This window comes from Ambystoma mexicanum, chromosome 2p, assembly GCF_040938575.1.
Source record: "Ambystoma mexicanum isolate Mex_15411 chromosome 2p, UKY_AmexF1_1, whole genome shotgun sequence".
In the NCBI taxonomy this organism is placed as follows: Eukaryota; Metazoa; Chordata; class Amphibia; order Caudata; family Ambystomatidae; genus Ambystoma; species Ambystoma mexicanum.
In genome coordinates, this window is record NC_090923.1 from 101,019,618 (window position 1) to 101,039,271 (window position 19,654).

The 19,654-nt window shown below is 47.9% G+C and overlaps 1 protein-coding gene across 2 annotated transcripts in view; it reads left to right on the plus strand.

Moving 5' to 3' along the window:
• Positions 1-19,654, plus strand: part of CELSR3 (cadherin EGF LAG seven-pass G-type receptor 3) — a 968,624-nt gene that overhangs the window by 874,233 nt on the left and 74,737 nt on the right. For both annotated transcript variants that reach the window (XM_069643335.1, XM_069643336.1), the window contains 2 exons: positions 17,390-17,526; positions 18,220-18,326. In XM_069643335.1, the coding sequence (XP_069499436.1) occupies positions 17,390-17,526; positions 18,220-18,326 (244 nt within the window). The remainder of the gene's footprint in view (positions 1-17,389; positions 17,527-18,219; positions 18,327-19,654) is intronic.

Here is a 19,654-nt window from a genome sequence, read left to right on the forward strand (position 1 = left end):
TCCTAAACCAAATGGGTTTAGCTAATTTCTTTGTTAAATTAGTCTCTCTCCTCTATAACCAGCCACGATCATCCATCATCCTCAGTGATTCAAAATCCACACCCATAGACTTACAGAGAGGGAACAGACAGGGCTGCCCGCTCTCCGCCTCAATATTTGCACTAATCATGGAACCCTTAGCGTCGGGACTCCGCTCCCGGCAGTTTCAAAGAGGCCTCACCCTGGGTCCACATAAATTAATAATCTCGCTCTACGCAGACGATATCGTCCTCTTCATGAGAGACCCGAACACTAACCTAAACCCCATCATGCGTGAAGTCATCTAATTCGGCAATGTGTCCGGCCTGAAGATTAATCAGGCGAAGTCAGTCATATTTCCACTAACACCAGGCACCCTAAAATTTGCAGATGATTACGAATTCACATGGGAAGATGCCCATGTTCGATATCTAGGAATCGCAATGTCCCGCAGCCATCAAGACGTCTTTAAAGATAATGACGAGAAAGTACTGAGATCCCTTCAAGTACAAATAAACAGGTGGAAAACGCTCCCACTAACACTATGGGGCAGGGCCTCGCAGGTCAAGATTGTGGTTCTCCCCATACTGCTCTACTTATTTGTTAATATACTGTTATTATTATTACTGCAAACCTTTCTGAGGAGAATTAGGGGTCTGAATCTCGAGCTGATGTGGGCAGGTAGGCCAACAAGGGTGGCATACACAACGCTCATACTTCCGACACGACAGGGTAGCTTAGGGCTCCCAGACATAGAGAGATATCACTGGGAGGCCCAGGCACAGTTCCTAAGCCGCTGGTATATGACCCACTTTATCAGACCACACGTGCAAGTGGAGCGTGCTCTGGCATCTACTAACCCACTAAGAGCAATCATCCTAGGCCACCTTCCAGTGCCTCCTAACACGATGAACGTGGTGCTCACCACATATGCAGTATGGAAAAAACTGGCACAGAAATATGGCGTTCACACCAGATTTTCCCCCATGTTGCCACTTAAGTTCATACCGGGAATCCCGCTGACAGAGGAGAGAGTTTTTCATCAATGGGCAGACAAACTAGAGCTGCGAATCATGGGTGACCTCTTCATAAATGAATGGTTTATAACACCCCAAGTAGCCAGGGAAAAGAAGAGCGAGACATCCCTCGACACGTTTATGTACTTTAGGCTACGATACACCCTGCAAGTAGTCTTCCCGACCTTTCCACAACAACCTCCCACCTCTCAGTTGTTGCATAATACAATCCAAGCCCAGGGCGAAGGCAAACTTATTTCAATGTTATACAAATCCCTACTGGTGGACACGGTGCCCCAAAACACTCGAACAAAGGTAAGATGGGAAAAATCTTTACCCACTAGTCTATCAGATGACGACTGGACGTACTCAAAAAATAGCATTAAACTCACGCTTCAAACAGATACACTTTAATTTCCTTCATCAGAATTACTATATGCCAACCAAAAAATGTAAACAACGGCCCAACTCTGAAGCCTCTTGCGAGAGATGCGGCTCACCGGCCGCCGACTTCCTTCAGCTGACATGGGACTGCCCCGCTGTAGCCCTACTTGGAGTGACGAGGTACCTCTCCGCGGGAGTGAGACACGTTACTAATACTGGCACGCAGGAGGGTGGCCCTGGCATGGGGGAGGGGGCCTGCCCCCACCCTGGCGAACTGGCTGAAAGACATTATGTACTGCCAGGATGTTGAAACAGAATTCATCAAGACACTGCCCCAGCATGCAAGACCCCCCGATATCTGGGGACCATATATCCTTTATCTTCATTCCTTATCTGACAATAATGCCTCCCCAACCCAGTCTCAGGATTCCCCATGAGCGATCATACCCATCGTTTCGACCACAGACGATCTCCACAAGGTCGGAGCACCAGACGGCACCATATCCTTTCGATGTAGCGGTTGCGGGGTGGGAGGGAGAGAGTGGCGGGGGAGGGGAGACCTTGGGGGTGCAACTGTTGTTACATCCCTTTGGATGCTGTTTTGTTGTTAAAAACCAAAAATAAATAAAGTTTAAAATAAATAAATAAAGGCACTAGACAAAGACCTGTCAACAGCACTTCCACCGTACATGAACAAGGTGCCCGTTAAAGACAACAGACCATTGACGACATTCTCATCGACTACGTCCCTGTCGGCGGGTAAATCACTGCAACAGTTGACGGAAAAATCACTGCACTCCTCTATTATACATTTGTCCACCAAAAACATTCAGCGGTGCAGAAAGACTCACACCATCACTTGCAGCGGGCATCGTCGTTGTCCACGAAAGTGGGGCATCGCTCGCGAGTACCTCATCGACTACCCCAAGAGTTACACTAATAGAGGAACATAGCCGGTCAGAGATCTTGCCACCGGTCACGGGAGACCTCTCTGGGCGCAAGACAAACAAGGACAAAAGCAGGTACAAGTAGTCACTTAAGCTGTGTCACATATGACATACTCTGACATCATGCCAGAGGACATACTGCAACATAAGATTGACTCAGGATTCGAGGCAGAGCAGGGCGAATCCCCAGACTCTTCAGACTCAGAAGGCTCAGTGATCCTGCAGGAACAACAGCTACCACTGCCACCAGTGCAGCCTCCACCACTAGAGAAGCCTCCTGTGGCTCCTAGGGCACCTCCTACGCCAGGGCGAATCCAGCCCAATACTGTTCCTACCGTGCCAGATCTAGGCCAACCATTCCGGAGGCCAGTTTTCCACTACCAGGGCAACCACTGGTAAACCCCCTGGCGCTACTGTCAAAGCCCAGCGCTATTATCTATTCAGGTTCTGTCATTACAGAGTCTATTGGCACAGCTAAACAGGAGATTACCACCATCTCAACCATCACTACTTGCAGCGCCATTAGCACCAAGAGTCCCAACGCAATCCAGGTCACCAATAAGGCAAAAGTCGCCTAATAGATCCAGGTCACCAGTAGCACAAAGATCACCCACCAAATCACAATCTTCATGAAAATCTACTCTCCCTCTCCCTCCGCCAGCACCACCAGAAATTCAAAGCAAATCTCACAGTTCACCATAGGTCACCATCACCGGCAGCAGCGTCACCATGGTGCTCTCCACCCACAGCAGAAGAACATGAGGAAGGTGAAGTTCTGGATATCGGCCATGACCCCCAAGATACAACCTCAACCACAACAGGGTTCTCCACCAAGGGGAGACGTTTGGGATACACCTGTCAATGAACACCCAGCGGAAACACCTAAGCTTTCGCCGCCAGACGGAATAGGGGCGTTCCATGCCATGATAAGTAAAGCTTGCCAAGAATTCGGTCTCACTCCGTCCGAAGATAAAAAGGAATGTTTTCTCTTCGATCATATGAGTAAAAGACGGAAGTCCATTGTATCCATCCCTATTTTGGGCCATGTATGGGAGGAAGGATTGCTTACAATGAAGCACCCCTTTACAAAACCTGCCGTTAAAGGTAGATTGGAAAAGAAATTCAAAGCACCAGAATCTACACCTAGGTTGCTCACTTCACAACCCACCCCAGAGTCGGTCGTCTCTGCATCGGCAGGCAGGAAAGCCTACTCCCGCTCTCGAAAATGTACTGTGCAACCTGAAAATGAAGGACAAAAGTTGAATGCCTTTGGAAAAAAGGTTTTAACAATCGGGGCAATAACAGTCAAAGCAGCCAATTTCCTTGCCATTATGGCAAGGTACGACCATGAAATGTGACATAGGATGGACCCTATCCTAGAACATCTGCCGGAGGATAAGAGAAAAGAGGCGATAAGCATCCTAAAGGAATGGGAGGAGGGGTTAAACAATGCCATTCATATAGCAGTGGACCTGGCCGAGACAGGCTTTAAACAAACTGGAAATGGTCTTGTGCTAAGAAGACAAGGATGGCTCCACTGCATGTACTTCAACCCAGAAGTGCAACACAGTCATTGGGACTCATTGCGGGTCCGGGGGTTGCCGCCAGACCCGTAAACAATTTCCGGCGCCGGGATATTCTAAGTCCGGCGGCCGGAAAGTCAGGCACCGGTAATTTTCGTTATTCCCCCTCACATGGAGTCCCATAGGACTATATTGGAATGAGGACACAGGAGCACCGTCACCGTTGCTAACGGTGCCGTGCTCCCGTGAAATCTCTGCGGGCGGAAGGGCACCCGCCCCGCAGAGTTGTAGTGTGCCGGTCTGGGAACAACGGTGCCGCTAAGTTTACCAGCACCGTTGTTTCCGGACCGGCACACTTATAATGAGGCCCTTTAACATGCCCTTTGAGGGTAATCATCTGTTTATGGTGAACATGGATGACACCCCCAAGGCTATCAAAACAGATACGGACACGGTAAAGTCACTCATAGCATTACAAGAAAGAAATACTTGTCATCCCTTTTGGGGAGCCTCAGGAACGGCCAGGTTTTTTCCTCCACAAGAGAGGGCCAAACATTCACAAAAGGTACATATTACTGCTATTGATTGAGGAGAACGTTTCAGGAATACCAGATGTCAAAAGACTTCCAACAGTCACAGAGTCAGAAGTCAACCCCAAACTCTGAAAGAGGACAACAGGGGAAACAACAACCATGGCTTCAAACACCATTTCAAATCAACGCAGGTGGGGGGAAATTATTCCAACTACGTCCAGCGGTGGCACCAGATAACAAGCAACAAATGGGTTCTAGAAGTCATTACCCATGGGCACCTGCTAGAATTTAGCAAGTGCCCACTCAGCATTCCCCCAAGCCAACAAACGCCTGCACACCTAAAGGTGCACCTAGAAGAATTAAAGCAAATGTTTGCAAAGAAAGCCATAGAGATGGTGCCATATCATCACAGGGGCACAGTAGTTTACTCCAAGTATATTGTAGTGTAGAGCCGGACAGCAAGTGACACCCTATACTAGACCTGCGAAAGCTATACAAGTTTATCAAAAAGGCAAAAGTTCAGATTGATAACACTACAACAATTAATCAGAGCGGTACATCCTAATGAGTTCCTTGCGTCCCTAGACTTGCAAGATGTGTACTTCCATGTACCAGTAAGTCCAAATCACAGAATATACCTGAGATTTGGATTAGCAAACACCCACTACCAGTTCTGAGTACTGCCCTTAGGGCTCAAAGCACTGCCTCAGACCTTTTACAAAATGCCTTGCCCCCATCGCATCAGGCCTAACACAGGAGGGTCACCATGTCTGTCCATATTTAGATGACTGGTAACTTGGGTGCAAGAATCTGTTTCAAGGACACTGCATTTGCTTAACCATCTGGGATTTACGATACATTTTGAAATGTCTTTTCTACAGCCATCTTGGTGCACACGTCTCAACGGTGGAAGCACGAGTGAGGCCATCATCCAACAGGGTGAAAACATTGACGTCATTTGTCCCCTCTTTCAGACCAAACAAATGGATATCAGTTCACAAATGCATGGGTCTGCTAGGTACCATGTCATTGTGCTTCCATGGATTGCTTTTCTCCTGCATATTACTCATCTTGATAGATATCCATCATCCAGCTCTGCTGTCTGGAAACCTTTCGACAGGGGGCATAGTGGACCTAGACCCGGCCATCACTCCATCTTGGCTGGCTCACGATCGCTGGCTCTGGAAGTAACGTCAGGCGTTGTGTATATAGCGCGTCACTAGGCCCCATGCTTCAGTTCCTTTTTTCTGCACGCCTGCACACTGCATCGGAAACACAACTCAAGTTTACCTAGTTGTACATGTTCTCAGAAAACCTCCATGCAATGTCGTCTCACAAGGTCTCAGGCTTCAAGCGATGATGTGATTTGGAGGCCAAAATATCGGTAACCAAACTCTGCGAAGTGTGTCTGTGGTGCCTAGGTGTTGGTCACGACACAGAGGGCTGCACGTCGTGCACAAAGATGCAACCCAAGTCCCTACGTGAGAAGGCCGGGAAATTGGCTTTGGACCGACCGGTCACCAAATCTATGGCGCAGTCCCACGTCTGGTCTTCGGAGGCTGATACTGAGGAGCTCACACCCGACAAAGGAAAAGAACGTCATTGCAAGAAGACTAAGAAATGGTCTTACTCCAGGAACCAATCTTCATCATCTTCCTCACAGAAGAAGAAGCGGCACCACCATCATCAATGCAAGTCCACCTTGTCGTCGGATCGTGCTCTGAAACACTTGTGTATGAGCGCGATACAAATAAAATATCATATCATATCGAGGTAAGCCCTCAGCGGGCCGACCACTCGGGTAGAGTAGGAAAGCTTTAAGACTTCCATGCTTGATATGTTTAGGCAACAAGCTGCTGTAGGTGCGGCTCCGGCCCGCGACCAGCAATCTTTGGCGCCAAAAGCGGCGCTCGGTGCTCCTGACCCTAAAGCCATCCACTCCCATTGACAATGTAGATGTCAAAATAGCCTTTGGGTGTCATGCTTACCAGGTAGATGTTGGCAGAGGGCCATAAGGCCGAGGCCCATGATGCCCATTCGAGCGTCCCTCAGTGCCGAAAGAACCTTTGGCATGGAAAGCTTTGGCTTCAAAACCTATTCTGAAGCCCTCAGCGCCGACAGTCAACGACAGTTCATTTGTGCCGCTCTCGAGATCGGGTTTCTTCGACTCGATGCAATCCATGTTTGGCATTGATGACCCAGTCGACCCCGTTTACACGGGAGCCGACAGCATTGATTTGATCGACGACCAGACCGATTTTAGGCCCTAGCTCAGGGTCTACAAGATGCCAGTGGTCTGGATATTTCCCCAGACCTTGAGTTAGAACAAAACCAGCCCTATACCCATGCTAATATCAAGTTCAGGGTTCACAGGGTTGTTGACACCCTTGGTTGAAGGCATCCACCACACCTCTTAGGGGTATGAGCTCACTGACATTTTGGATGAAGGTCCCACAGATGAGCACAAGATGCCATTCAACCCAGCCATGTAGCTTCCTTATGCCAGCGCCCTTGTACTTTTCCCCTTGTGAATGCCAATTTTACAGGAAAGTATAGGTTGGCAAGAAGAGACCCTTCTTTCCTTGCCACACACCCTTCCCCGGAAGGGCTGGTTATACAGGCTGCCACTATTTCAACCAGAGTTGCTGTATTTACTTCCAAACTGCCTAGAGAGGGAAAGACATTGGATGCATTGGCCAGAAAAGTCTTCACCTCTGGCAGCATGGCGCTGAAAGCCACTAACATAGCCTGTGGATTCGCCAAGTACTCCTTTGGCCTATGGAAGGCTGTGGAACATGCTGCTGAATATGTCACTGATGGTGCCATGCAAGACAGATTTGTACAGCTGGTGGAGGATGGGAAGGAGGTAGCCAAGCAGTCATTGCAAATAGGCCTGGACGTAGCGGACTGTGTTGGCAGAACAATGGGCTCAGCCGTAGTAATGAGAAACCAAGCCTATCTAAAAACTTTTGGCTTCTCTCCGAATGTTCAGAACAAGGTGCTGGACATTCCCTTTGAAGATGACATTCTTTTTGTTCAGAAAGTGGACAAATCCTTGGAGAAATGTAAGGAATCCAAATTGGCCCCTAAATCATTGGGCATAGCAGCTTCGTCTCAAGGAGCAGAGGCAATAGACGTTATGTATCCTATGGCAGGAAGGCGGAGCTCCCGCAATCCAGGCTAGGGCAGATGCGCGCCTCGCGTCCAGCAAAGGGTAGAGTGGCCTCTAGAGGCCAGCAAGCAGCAACATCGGCAAGGTCACCCACGCCCTATAAGCCGCTTTGATTTTCCCCTTCCACAATGGACTGGTTGGTGGACGGTTGGTAGGGCATTGGCCCCTTTGCCAGAAAAAAACCTCTGATGCCTGGGCCCTGCAGTTGATTTGTTGTGGTTATTGTCTGCCTTTTCTAAAGAGGCCTCCAGACAGACCTCCACCTCCGCCAATCCAACCGGGACAGAAGCTCCAGAAAGAACTGAGAGTCCTGTTGTCAAAGGGTTCAGTGGATGAGGTACCTCCCGATCACCGATCAGAGGGGGTCGGGTTGGTATTCACAGTATTTTCCTGGGGTTTAGGTCTACTTGATAGAAAATAATTAATTTTTTTTTTTTTGGTCGTCATTTTGGTCGAAAAAGCAGGGGGGGACTCCCCTCACCCTACCCCACCCCACTTTGACCTATTCCCTTACTCATCCCAATATATTTATTTTATTTGACCGAAAAATACTATCAAAACAATTTGGTCAGATGGAAAAGGTCAAATGTTTTTCGATCAAGTATGCTAATACCTTTTAATGCCCAAGAAGGGAGGAGGTCTCCGTCCCATCCTGGACCTCAGGGCCTTGAACAAGTTCCTGAGGAAAGACAAATTCTGGATGGTGACGTTGAGAGAGATTCTCCAAGCTCTCGAACTTCATGGCTGGCTAGTGTCAATAGACCTACAGGACGCTTATTTCCATGTGCCTATACACCAAAAGCACAGGAAGTTCTTAAGGTTCCTCATAGGGGACAAGCACTATCAGTTCAAAGTGCTTCCCTTTGGGTTGACCTCCACGCCAAGGGTCTTCACCAAGCTCATAACGGTAGTTTCGGTTCACTTCAGGAGATCCGGGGTCCATGTATTTCCATACCTGGACGACTGGCTGATCCGAGGGAAGTCAGCGGGGCAGGTTTTGTCTCATCTAGAGGACACCTGCCTTCTTCTGCACAGACTATCTTCTCCCTCAACTTGAAAAAGTCCCATTTGACATCGGTTCAGCGGCTCCAGTTCATCGGAGCAGTCCTAGACACCCAGGTAGGGAAGACTTTTCCTCCTGAAGAGAGAGCCAGCACATAGCCCAGATGGTGCAGTTGTTTCAGAACCATGCCACCCTTCAAGCGGCTTCCTTCCTCCGTCTCTTGGGTCTCATGGCCTTCTGTATTTTTCTAGTGCCCGAGGCCAGACTGCATATGAGATCCTCCAGTGCTCCTAAGGGACCAGTGGCCCAGTATCTAGGAGCGCTCACGGATCGACTTTCAGTCTCCAGCCAGGTAGTCTGCGAATTCGGCTGGTAGAACACACACAGCAACCTCTTGGCGGGGGAACCCTTCTGGCCTCCTTGGTCCCAGGCCCGAGTGGTCACGAATGCGTCCCTGAAGGGTTGGGCGCCCACTGCGAGGATTTGCAGGTGAGTGGCCTCTGGTCTCCCTCAGAAGTCAGGTGTCACATCAATAGGCTGTAGTTGCGGGCCATCAGGTTAGCCCTGAGGGCTTTTGCCCTGTCTCTCAGAGGGAAGCTTGTTCTCGTCCTGACGAACAACACAGTGGCCATGCACTACCTCAACAAGCAGGGTGGTGTGCACTCACAGCCAGTCTGCATAGAGGAAATTTAGCAATCTTGGTCTCAGCAGTTCATCTGCCGCGGGCAGAGAATACCTTTGTGGATGCTCTGAGCAGGCAGAGCACAATCTCACATGAGTGAGAAGTGTGCCAGGAAGTCGTAGAGGAGGTCTTTGCTCTCTGGGGTACCCCAGCAGTGGATCTGTTTGCCATGGAGTCCAACAGGAAGTGCATACTGTTTTGCTCGAGGGAATTCCCAGCGAACTGTGCACTGGGGGACATGTTTCTGGTGGACTGGATCCTCCGTCTCCACTACACCTTCCCTCTGATTCCCGTCATTCCTTGGGTTCTCAGTAAGTCTAAGAGATTCTGAGCAACCATGATCTTAATCGCCCCGGATTGGGCAAGGAGAACATGGTATTCCGATATCCTGGATCTGACCATCTGTCCATCTCACCGATTACCTCAGCGTCAGATATCCTGACCTAGTCAGAGGGTCGTGCCCCACCACCGCAGTGATGGAGTTCCTTCTGTCACAGGCCTCTTCAGGCCTTCAGTTTAGTACAGTCAAAGGGTATTTGGCGGCCCTGTCTGTGTTCCAGAGGTCCCCAGGGTTCAATGTCGTAGAATCGCGGCAAAAATGGCCATGAATATAAAATATTGCGTCTAAAATGCCATGGGTTTGCCGTGACAATCAAGTAAAGGATACAGGGCACCCCCCCCCCCACAACCCTGGACCCATTATACCATTTAAAGGGGGTGGGGGACACCCCTGCAACCCCTCTCCCCTTAAATGGAATAATGGGGTACACCTTTACCGGGTCAAACCACAGCACATTTGTTTTGCGATTTTATTACCTGGTTCCGGTCCACAGATAAAGGTTCCTTTTTTACTATTCCAGTTATGTCCAAGTTTGTGAAGGGCCTTCTCAACAAGTTTCTGCCAACCCGTTTGTTGTCCCAGATTGGGATCTTAATCTGGTTTTGACCTACCTGATGGCGACTCCGTTTGAACCTATGCACTCATGTTCTTTAGGGCTGTTGTCCCTTAAAACAGCCTTCTTAGTCACGATCACATCTGCCAGGAGAGTTAACGAGCTGTAAGCTTTGTGCTGCAAACCTCCCTTTCTGAAGTTCTTTCATGAGAAAGTCTCCCTCAAAGTCAGGCCTGGATTCCTTCCTAAAGTGGTTTCAGAGTTTCATCTGTCCCAGTCTATTGATTTACCTATCTTTTACCCTCCTCCACATCCCTCGAAAGAGGAAAAGCTGTTCCTCCGCCTTGATCCCAAGAGAGCGTTAAGTTTTTCTATGTTGCTCAGACATCTGAGTTTAGGAAATCAGACCAGTTGTTTGATGCCCATTCCTTGTCTAGAAAAGGTCTTGCCATCACTAAACAAACTCTGTCAACCTATTTGCCTATGCGTGTCCCCCGATTCCAGTCATACGCAAAACAGTACAAATTATATGGTGTACTCTTGCCGAGTGATCATAATCACTCTGAATTGGCCATGCCAAACGTAGTACTCTGATCTTCTCTAGCTATCAGCCAACCGGCTGGTATGGCTAAGCGACTAGACCAACCTCATATCACAAGATCGCAGGAAAATTCTGCACCATGACCCGCAGTCCCTCAGGTTGACCGTATGGCTCCAGGTATCACAAAATGTTGACAACTAGTTCAAGACTGCAAAGACATCCTGTGGGCAGCAAGGGAACCCAACACTAACTGTGTGTATAACCTCAAGTGAAAGCGGTTCTGTGCGTGGTGCGCTAAACAGCTAGGGATCCAACCGCTCGCTAAGCGGGTAGAGCAGCTTCTCCCATATTGGCTATCTCTGGTGAAGGTGGACTGGCCCACTCTTCCATCAAGGTGCACCTGGCTGCCATCTCCAGGTACACTAGGAAAAGAGGACGTGCGCCCCTGTTCAGCAACCAACAAGTTAAACACTTCCTCTAGGGCCTTTTTTCGATCGTTCCCTCCAACCAGAAAAATGACACCAGAATGGAGCCTAAATACAGTCCTGGCAGGGCTTATGAAAACGCCTTTTGAACCACTACCTGCCTGCATATCAAATACGTCTCGTGGAAGGTTGCATTCTTGGTAGCTATCCCATCATCCAGAAGACTGTCCGACCTACAGGCATTAAGCAGTCAATGAACCATATGTAAGGTTTCGGAAAGATAAAGTAGTGTTGATGACCAACCTGTGCTTCATTCCCAAGGTCCCTACCGACTTTCACAAAAACTCAACCATTGCTTTACCAGCTTTTTTCCAAAGTGCTGCTTCACCCGTGAAAATTGCGCTGCACTCCTTCGATATAAAAAGGGCCATTAAATACTATCTTGACAGGACCACATTTTTCCAGAGCTCAACACAACTCTTTGTGGATTTCGGGCCTTCGAACAGGGGGAAAGCACTTTTCAAACAAGGGATCTCCAGATAAATGTCCTCAGTGATCTCTTTCTGCCATGCAAAAGCAAGCATACCATAGGCAAGACCACCTCGTGCTCATTCCACAAGAGCCACAGCAGCATCTGCAGCTCTATGGGCTGGAGTTTCGCTAGCAGACATTTGCCCGGCGGCTACCTGGATGGTGCCTCACACGTTTACAAAGCACTACTGCCTAGAAGGGGAACACTCAGCGGACGTGCAAGCAGGGAGAACTGTCTTGCAGCATCTGTTCCAGTAAGGTAGGCTTTTTACCTTCTTGCAGCCACCAGTTATTATCATTGCCACATATTCTATTCACAGCATTTGAACCTGTGCAAGATCTAATGCTGGAGAAGGAATACAGCGCTTACCTGTAACTCCTGCTCTCCAGCATTGGTATCTTTCATAGATTCACATGCGCCCTCCATCCACCCTTAAACGGTAAAAGCCTAGGAAATACTACTAGCCAGCATGCACTGGTCAGAATCGGAACAGAAGGCTTTAGGGGAGGCGCTCAATGTCTCACTGGATGAGACCAAAAGCACCCACAATGAGGGTTACAGCATACATAATATGCCTGTTTTTGCCTTTGAACAACACAAACAAAAAGGGTAACGAAGGATTCCCAGCTTGACAACTGGAAATATTCACATCATGTGAATCTATGAAATATACCAATGCTGGACAACAGGAGTTACAGGTAAGCAACTTTCTCCTTCATGACTGGAACAGGTTGCAGTCTTTATGTACTCTCGTATTCCTCGTATTTCATCTTTATGACTGGGAAGAGTTCTACTCTTTATATACTCTTTCCCTAGAGGCCTCACACTTTTCCCATTCTCCCTGGTATCTTCATCTGCGTAGGGGAATGTCACGGGGCTCGGCACGCGCTCAAGTCTTCTTTTCCATGGTTGGTTCTCATGTTCTGGCTTCCCCTCGGGCTGCAGCCGTCTACGGATGCAGGCGACAGGGAGCGTCTCGTGCTCCCAGCTGTGATGGTCTTGGCGTCGTTCATCGGGCATCTCGTCCACCACTAGGCGATCATGGTCACACCACCATCAGCTCCTAGATACTTCTTTCTGCTCGGGCAGCAGTTTCCCTGATGCCATTCTTGCCGGCCCCCTGGCATCTCACTGTGGTGTTCCTCGCTGATATTCGAAAGACGCGGGCTCTGCAGCGTTTCCCTGCTCCGCGACTCCAAGGCACGATCACATCAGGAGGCTTTCCTTCATACCGTACTCCCTCTGCCACCTACCTCCACTCGTCTCACTTAAATATATGTCTCATCTTAAAGAGATATTGGGCCTTATGACAAGTTTGCCGATCCGGTAATAAGGGTGTTGGTAAGCTCACCGGCAACTTTGTTTCTGGACCAGCAAACTACGTGTTTGCCTGCCGGAGCCGCTGTACCCAGCAGGTCAGACCCTGCCGGGCGAAGCGGTCACGGTAAGCAAACCTGTAGCGGAAGCACCAGCACCGTTAGTAACGGTGCTGGTGCTTCCGTGTCCCCACTCCCATACAGTCCTATTGGACTCTATGGGAATGGAGATTAACACATTTATGGCGCCTGACTTCCCAGCCGCCAGACTCGTAATGAGCCGGTGGCACTGGGAAGTCAGGCACCTGTAAATATTTACAGGTCTGGCGGCAACCCGCCAGTAGAACCGGCAGGGTTACCGCCTGACCCGTCATGAGGCCCATTGTCTTTTCTTCTTTCTGATAGATTTGCTTCAGCATTGCCTGCAGCCAAATATAAAGGTGTTACAGTCTTCTTCTCAACTTCCTGTGAGGTCCCACTTGCCCATATTCTTAGGGAGAGTATCGCAGAGTGTGCTCACCTCTCTAGCCTCAAAGGGGGTGGCTAGAGAAGAAGGGTTGAATACCATTGATTTGTCACAATACATATTCACATTCATAGTTAGGTCCCCAAATTGAATGCACACCCCACTTTAGAATTCACACAGTTAAAGTATCAATTCATACAATACACACTAAATTGGGGAGGGGCCCCCTTTAAGGTTAAACTTTGTCTGTCCCAATTCCTGTCCTAGGAACACAGGTTAAACAGTGTCCAACACAAGTGACCCATAGTTAGATTACTCTTAAGAGGATTTGCAGAGGTACAGTTCCCCCTAAGGTAAGAAAGAGCTTGATGTAGCGCGAGTCATAGTGCTACTGTCATTGACTTGTATATTCCTGGCTTGGTAGAGGCAGCTACATGATCTAGTCATCTGGGAAGACCCCAGACAAGAGACTCGGAACCCCCAGACTCAGGTTCCACCACTAAAAGTCAGACTTGGGTAGCTGAAGGAGTGGCCTTTATGCCCTTAGGAACTAACAGGGACCAGGTGGGCCCCAAAACAGGTATGTTCTTTGGCACCTTGAACTCTGAATCAAGAAATGAAAATGCACAGGTAGGCCTTTGGGGAAAATTGTTCTCACTGTTTATTGCAGATCGGCTGCTCTGGGTCACGATTTAATCGGTCACTTTCAGTGTTGGGTTTGTGTCCGGCTCAGTGGCAGTTACGATCTCCGGTTAACAGACATTTGCTATGCCACCAGGCTGGACCTCAGGATTTCAATGATTGAGGACCTCTACTTCAGCCCTCATGAGGAGAAAGGACCTAGAAATGACAGGAGATGTAGTTGAACAGACCTCACCCAAGTTCAGCAGGCAACCTGACGCAGAACAGATTGACTCAGGCAACAGACAAACCCCTCTTCTCTATGAGAAGCAGTAGCAAGGTGAGGAGGTCCCACAACCATGACAAGGATGCCTGCACATTTTCCAGCCCCATAACTGTATCTGTTCATTGGAGGAGATAATACCAGCCTGATATAGGCCAAGCGATTCACCAGATCTCCAGCTGAGAACAGCAGGGCAGGACTTTAGACTAGTTAGGGCAACTAGTGCAAGGGAGGCACCGGGTACAAGTCCCCTCTGTCAACGAGGAGTAATGGATTTCTTCCTCCCACGGATTTCTCTTCTATGGTATTGTATCTCTAGCGTCACCAGAAAGCCTATCATCACTTGGTGCCTTTACGTGCCATTTGCAGGACGTGATGGCTTCAGCCTGTGCTCCATCAGTGTGTACGGAACTCAGCAAGCTTGAAATCAACAACAGTGCCCCGTTGCGATATTGCAACCACCCTCCTACGGGCGCGATCCCAGACTGGCACTCCCTTCGGTGGAGAGCTCCCAACATCGGATAATCTTGCCTCAGCGCCATTAGCTCTGCCGATGTACCCACAGAATGTGCCCAGCTTCCTATGGCCAAATGTATGTCAAAGATGTCTGAAGGATTTGATAAGTAGGGAGATCACATCCCACTTGGACTGGCACCACATTGCTGCAGGGAGGAACATGACTTCCAAGAGGAATTGTATGGCAAGGTGACTATCTGATGACCCTGGCCTCTGATTTTCCAGAGGCCAGCAAACTTGACACCTCCCCAAACCTGGACATCCTTCCACCTCAGGCTCCAGGTCCGTCTCATTCTTCTTCCAAAAGATGACGGCCTAGGTGGTGGACACACTAAAGTTGTATGCTCCTCGGACCAATGGTTCAGTTGTCGATGACTGCCATTTTGGATAAGGGCCCTCAAAGAGAGAACTTGCTGCCTTTCAACCCAGTAGTGGACGCCCAGTATTAGAGATCTGGCAGAAGCCGGCCTGCGTCACTGCTGTGTATTGACACATGGCCAAGAAGCACTGCCTGGCACCCTCTGATCTGGCTTTCTCTCCACCCATTCTTCCCCAGAAAGCTTTGCTAGTCCAAGCAGCAAAAGTCAAACTGAAGACGACATCCTTGACATCTTTCCCCTCTTAAAAGGAGAGTTAGAAGTTGGACGCTTGTGAGTGCAAAGTGTTTGCATCAGGCAGCCTCGCCTTGAGTACGTTCAATGCTTTTTACAGTTGGGTAAAATCTTTCTTTTGGCCTTCGGACTGTGGTGTCAATGACAACTGAGAACCTTCGGGTAGGTGATATGAGAGAGGGCTTAAAAGCCCTGGTGGAGGATGGCAGTGAGGCCCTGACATGCCTGACTTTGCGGGGCATGCCGTGGCCACTGGAATGGATGTCAAGACGGCAATCCTAGATGAGGACCTCAAGGTTTGAGCTAGACATTCAAACAAAGCTCCTGTTCGTGCCTTTCAATGCCTTTCGATGGGTACACACTATTTGGAGCCAAAGCAGATGACTCCCTTCAAACGTTCCAGTTGTCTAAGGCCACAGCAAATTACTTGTGGCTTTCTGTCCAAAAGCCCTCAGCTACTGCGACAAGGAGAAGAGGCTTTCAGCTGGGGTCAGTTACCCCCAGGCCAGCTCCCCTCCCCTCAAGAGAAGAGGATGTGGAGCCTCGGCAGTGTCATCTGCAGTGTTGCCAAAACGGTTTCAGAAGACTGCCAGCATTGCAGCTAGAATATCAGTGATACGTAATCCGTGGGAAGAACATCCATCAGAGACATTACAGAGAAGTAAGTACATTATTCTACTACTTCATGTGCCAAGGCCTGGCCAATGCAGGTTCGCCATCAGCCTTTCAGAATTCCCCTTCAACCTTTTCACCTTTGTAAACTCCAGTGGTTGACTATCTTCAAATCCCCTCCTGTGAAGCAGAAATCCTGAGCTTGGGGCTTCATCTCCCTGCACCTTTCAAACAGGGTGGCTGTCCACTCCTGGGCAGTCAGCTCCCTCAGCAACTGCCCAGCAACCATGACATCAATCTCTATGGGGGGACAGACAGCCCCTCTGTCCAGATCCAGCAATTTCAAGAACACTGAGAATTTCCAGACCTTCTTGCAAGACGCCCACAAGAATGCATGACCTTATATGGCCATTTCTGACAGAACAACAAAGGCAGGGCTTAAGACAAATGTTTGGTAGGCCATCAGCCTGCCATTCTTGGACTGGGAAGTGTGAAGATAAGTTTAAAAAAAAGTGGAAACAATGTTTCCTTGCAGTACACTTCATAGGGGGAGGTAGTACTGAAAAACAAAAAGGATTTTGTTGGGATACTGGCGTTCCTTTACAATGGTTTCCATAAGGACTGACCAGTGACCACTAAAAGAGGTGAGTTAAGCTACAGAGATGGGTTAAAAAGACCTCACTCCCAAAAATCAGTCCAGGATCATACAGACCACCTGCAGATCTGCTGGGGACCTCATTGAAGCGTTTGGGAAAGCTGCATAAAAAAGGATGTTCTAACCCACGCACTGACAATGTACTCCAAATCTCAGGTTGGTCCACACTTCGGGGGATACCTCGGTCGCTGCTGCTCCCATTCTACATTTAACTTTTAAAAAGCGCAGGGTCCCCTCGCACTTCAAGATATTTGTTTGTTCTCTGCTTGAGCTGTTGTCAATACCACTCGAGGTGGTTCTGGTAAATATGCACCTGGCAACGCAACTCTCGCCCACAGATGGGAGGGAGAGAGAGTCACATAGAGTGAGACAGAGAGAGAGAAATAGATTGCAGAGGGCGGTGGGAAGAAAGAGAGATAGAGAGTGAGATATTGGCATATAATACCCAGGGTACATTAGTGCCCTTTAATAATATGTTTCCAGTATTAGTTAAGGCACCTGTTGCTGGATAATCAGTACTATATGATGTATAATCAATAATATGTTAGTTGATGTGTATTTAGTCCCTTTTTAATTATGTTGGATATAGGATTACTAATGGTAAACTGACCATGTGGCTATTCATATTTCCTCTTCCCAGGGTCCTAACAACCATAACAACACCTGTCTGTTTGAGGAGAGTGGACTTATCAGAATCACCTTGGGAGCATCCACAGTCTCCTCTGTCAGTAGTGTTCGTTCTGCTCGTACACACTCAAGCCAGAGGGGCTACCTGAGGTAAGTAGCAGCAGCTGCACAACCAGTCCCCCTGTGGCACCACAACAAGAAAACAGCTCAGGTATCCCTTCCCACCCCAGACTCAAGTAAAACATCGTTTTAAAACATTTTGATATCAGCTACTAGTTAAGCAATTGCCAATGGCTGCACGCCAAAAACGAATAGAAACTGTAGCAAATGATGGTCACTGATAAATTTCACAATGAGATGCAAAGAGGTTTTAATTGAGGCAGATCTCAAACAAATGTCCAAGAACATTTCATTACAGGTGATCAGTCACCGTGAATCAGATCATCCCAGTTTTGTTTAATCAGTCCTCCTCTATTGTTACTTGCGTTCCATAGTTTAAGCGTGTAGACGCTATTCACTGGTACACGAACATCATTCTTCTGATCGTATATTGTCATAGTGCAAACCTAGCTTGGAAGCAATAGGCGCTAGATTTCATGTGACCAATCGCATCCTAAACTTCAGTGTATCTCGGGAGGATAGCTCAGGGACAAGACGACGCAGAGCACCACAGGTTCGATCCCTGGTCCGTGCTTAGAAACCTCTGGTTATTAAGCGTGTTATGAATAACATAGCATATCATATACAGTACAAGCTACTGGACCACTCAAGATAGTGGCATACATTAAAGTAAAGATGGCTTTCTGGACATTTCTCAGTAAATGTATTTCTCTTCCTTTTCAGAGATAACATAGGAGCAAGGCAGGGAGTGACTTTGGAGCACACCCTCCTTGGGCACACCGGACCCACAGACCTTGACGTTGCTATGTTTCACCGAGACGCGGGCGGGGGTGAGTCTGGCATACACATTGTAACTTCATCTTGTTAAATGTTTATTTGATCTGCATTTAATTTCAGGAGAACAGGGTCTGTCAGTGTGGGCTTGTCATCAGAAGGAGCAAAGATAAAGCAGCGGCACATTTGGGAACCCCAGTCGTAGAAGTTGGACAATTCTGTTTTCTAGAAACTATCATGGGAAAGAAGTGACACCCATTGGGAAAGAGCACCACATCTCTGTGTTTTTTGATATGCTCATGACTCGGTTATGTTAATGCTTGATCAGAATTAATTTACATGGGGGCCACAGATTAGGCAGCACCATGCAAAGTAGACTTTCTGGAAAATGTAGCGATGTGGTTTATCATGCTTGACAATTCAGCTTTTGTACAAACCAGAGGAACCTGTTCCCAAACACTGCAGAATGCAGCATTCAGTTAGCTGTCATGGCAGGCGGAAGGTTACTTGCTCCTTCTGATTTCCATTGGTGTGTGAGTTTGCTATATGGCCTTTTCTATTCAGGTTTATTCACTTCAGTTTATTTATTTAGATCACTCGACATACACTGTCTTACCTCTTTTACCTGTTGACCATGAATTGTTTGCCAATCTGTATTGTTTAGCTTTTGTGTGTTCACTTGTTAAGATGGATTTTCAGAATCAGCCCTGGGCTGTATTCTGAGAGGCCAATTTATAGTGCTGAACAAGAAAGACACTGATGCCTAGCCAAACACAGTCAAAGTAGAGTAGCAGAGCAGTGAGGCTTAGACTCTGGAGCGTGTGAGGTTGGTCTAGGGGTACATCAAGACACACACAGAACACTCCAATAATTCCAGTAAGACAAAAGATGTACAGAAAATATACAGTTATTAATTTGGCCTTTAGAATGCACTCTTAGAATTTAAACATTCAGGTAAGTTATCACACAACTACTGTCATATACACATATATATGTTCACTACTAGGGGTCCTTCTAACAAAACACCAACACTTTACCTATAGTAACAGATAGTCTGAAAAGTCAAGTGCAACACTGTAAATAACTGTTCATCGTATAGTCAGTGAAAAAAGTGTGCAAACAGTAATTTAGAATCAGTATAGACAGGTAAGTAAATAAGGTAGAAACCCCACAGATAAACCTACAAGTTCTTAATAAATCCTTCCCTGCTAACGGCTTAGTGCCGAAATGTCACATGTTCCATAATATATACTATTCAAAAGGGTTTACTATTGGATTCGTGAAGAATAGGAAGCCAACGGTGGTGAGTAAATGTTCCAGAAAATGAATTATAGGGTAAGAACATTTCTTACAAGTTTCTCTCCCAATGCCACCACTCTAGGCG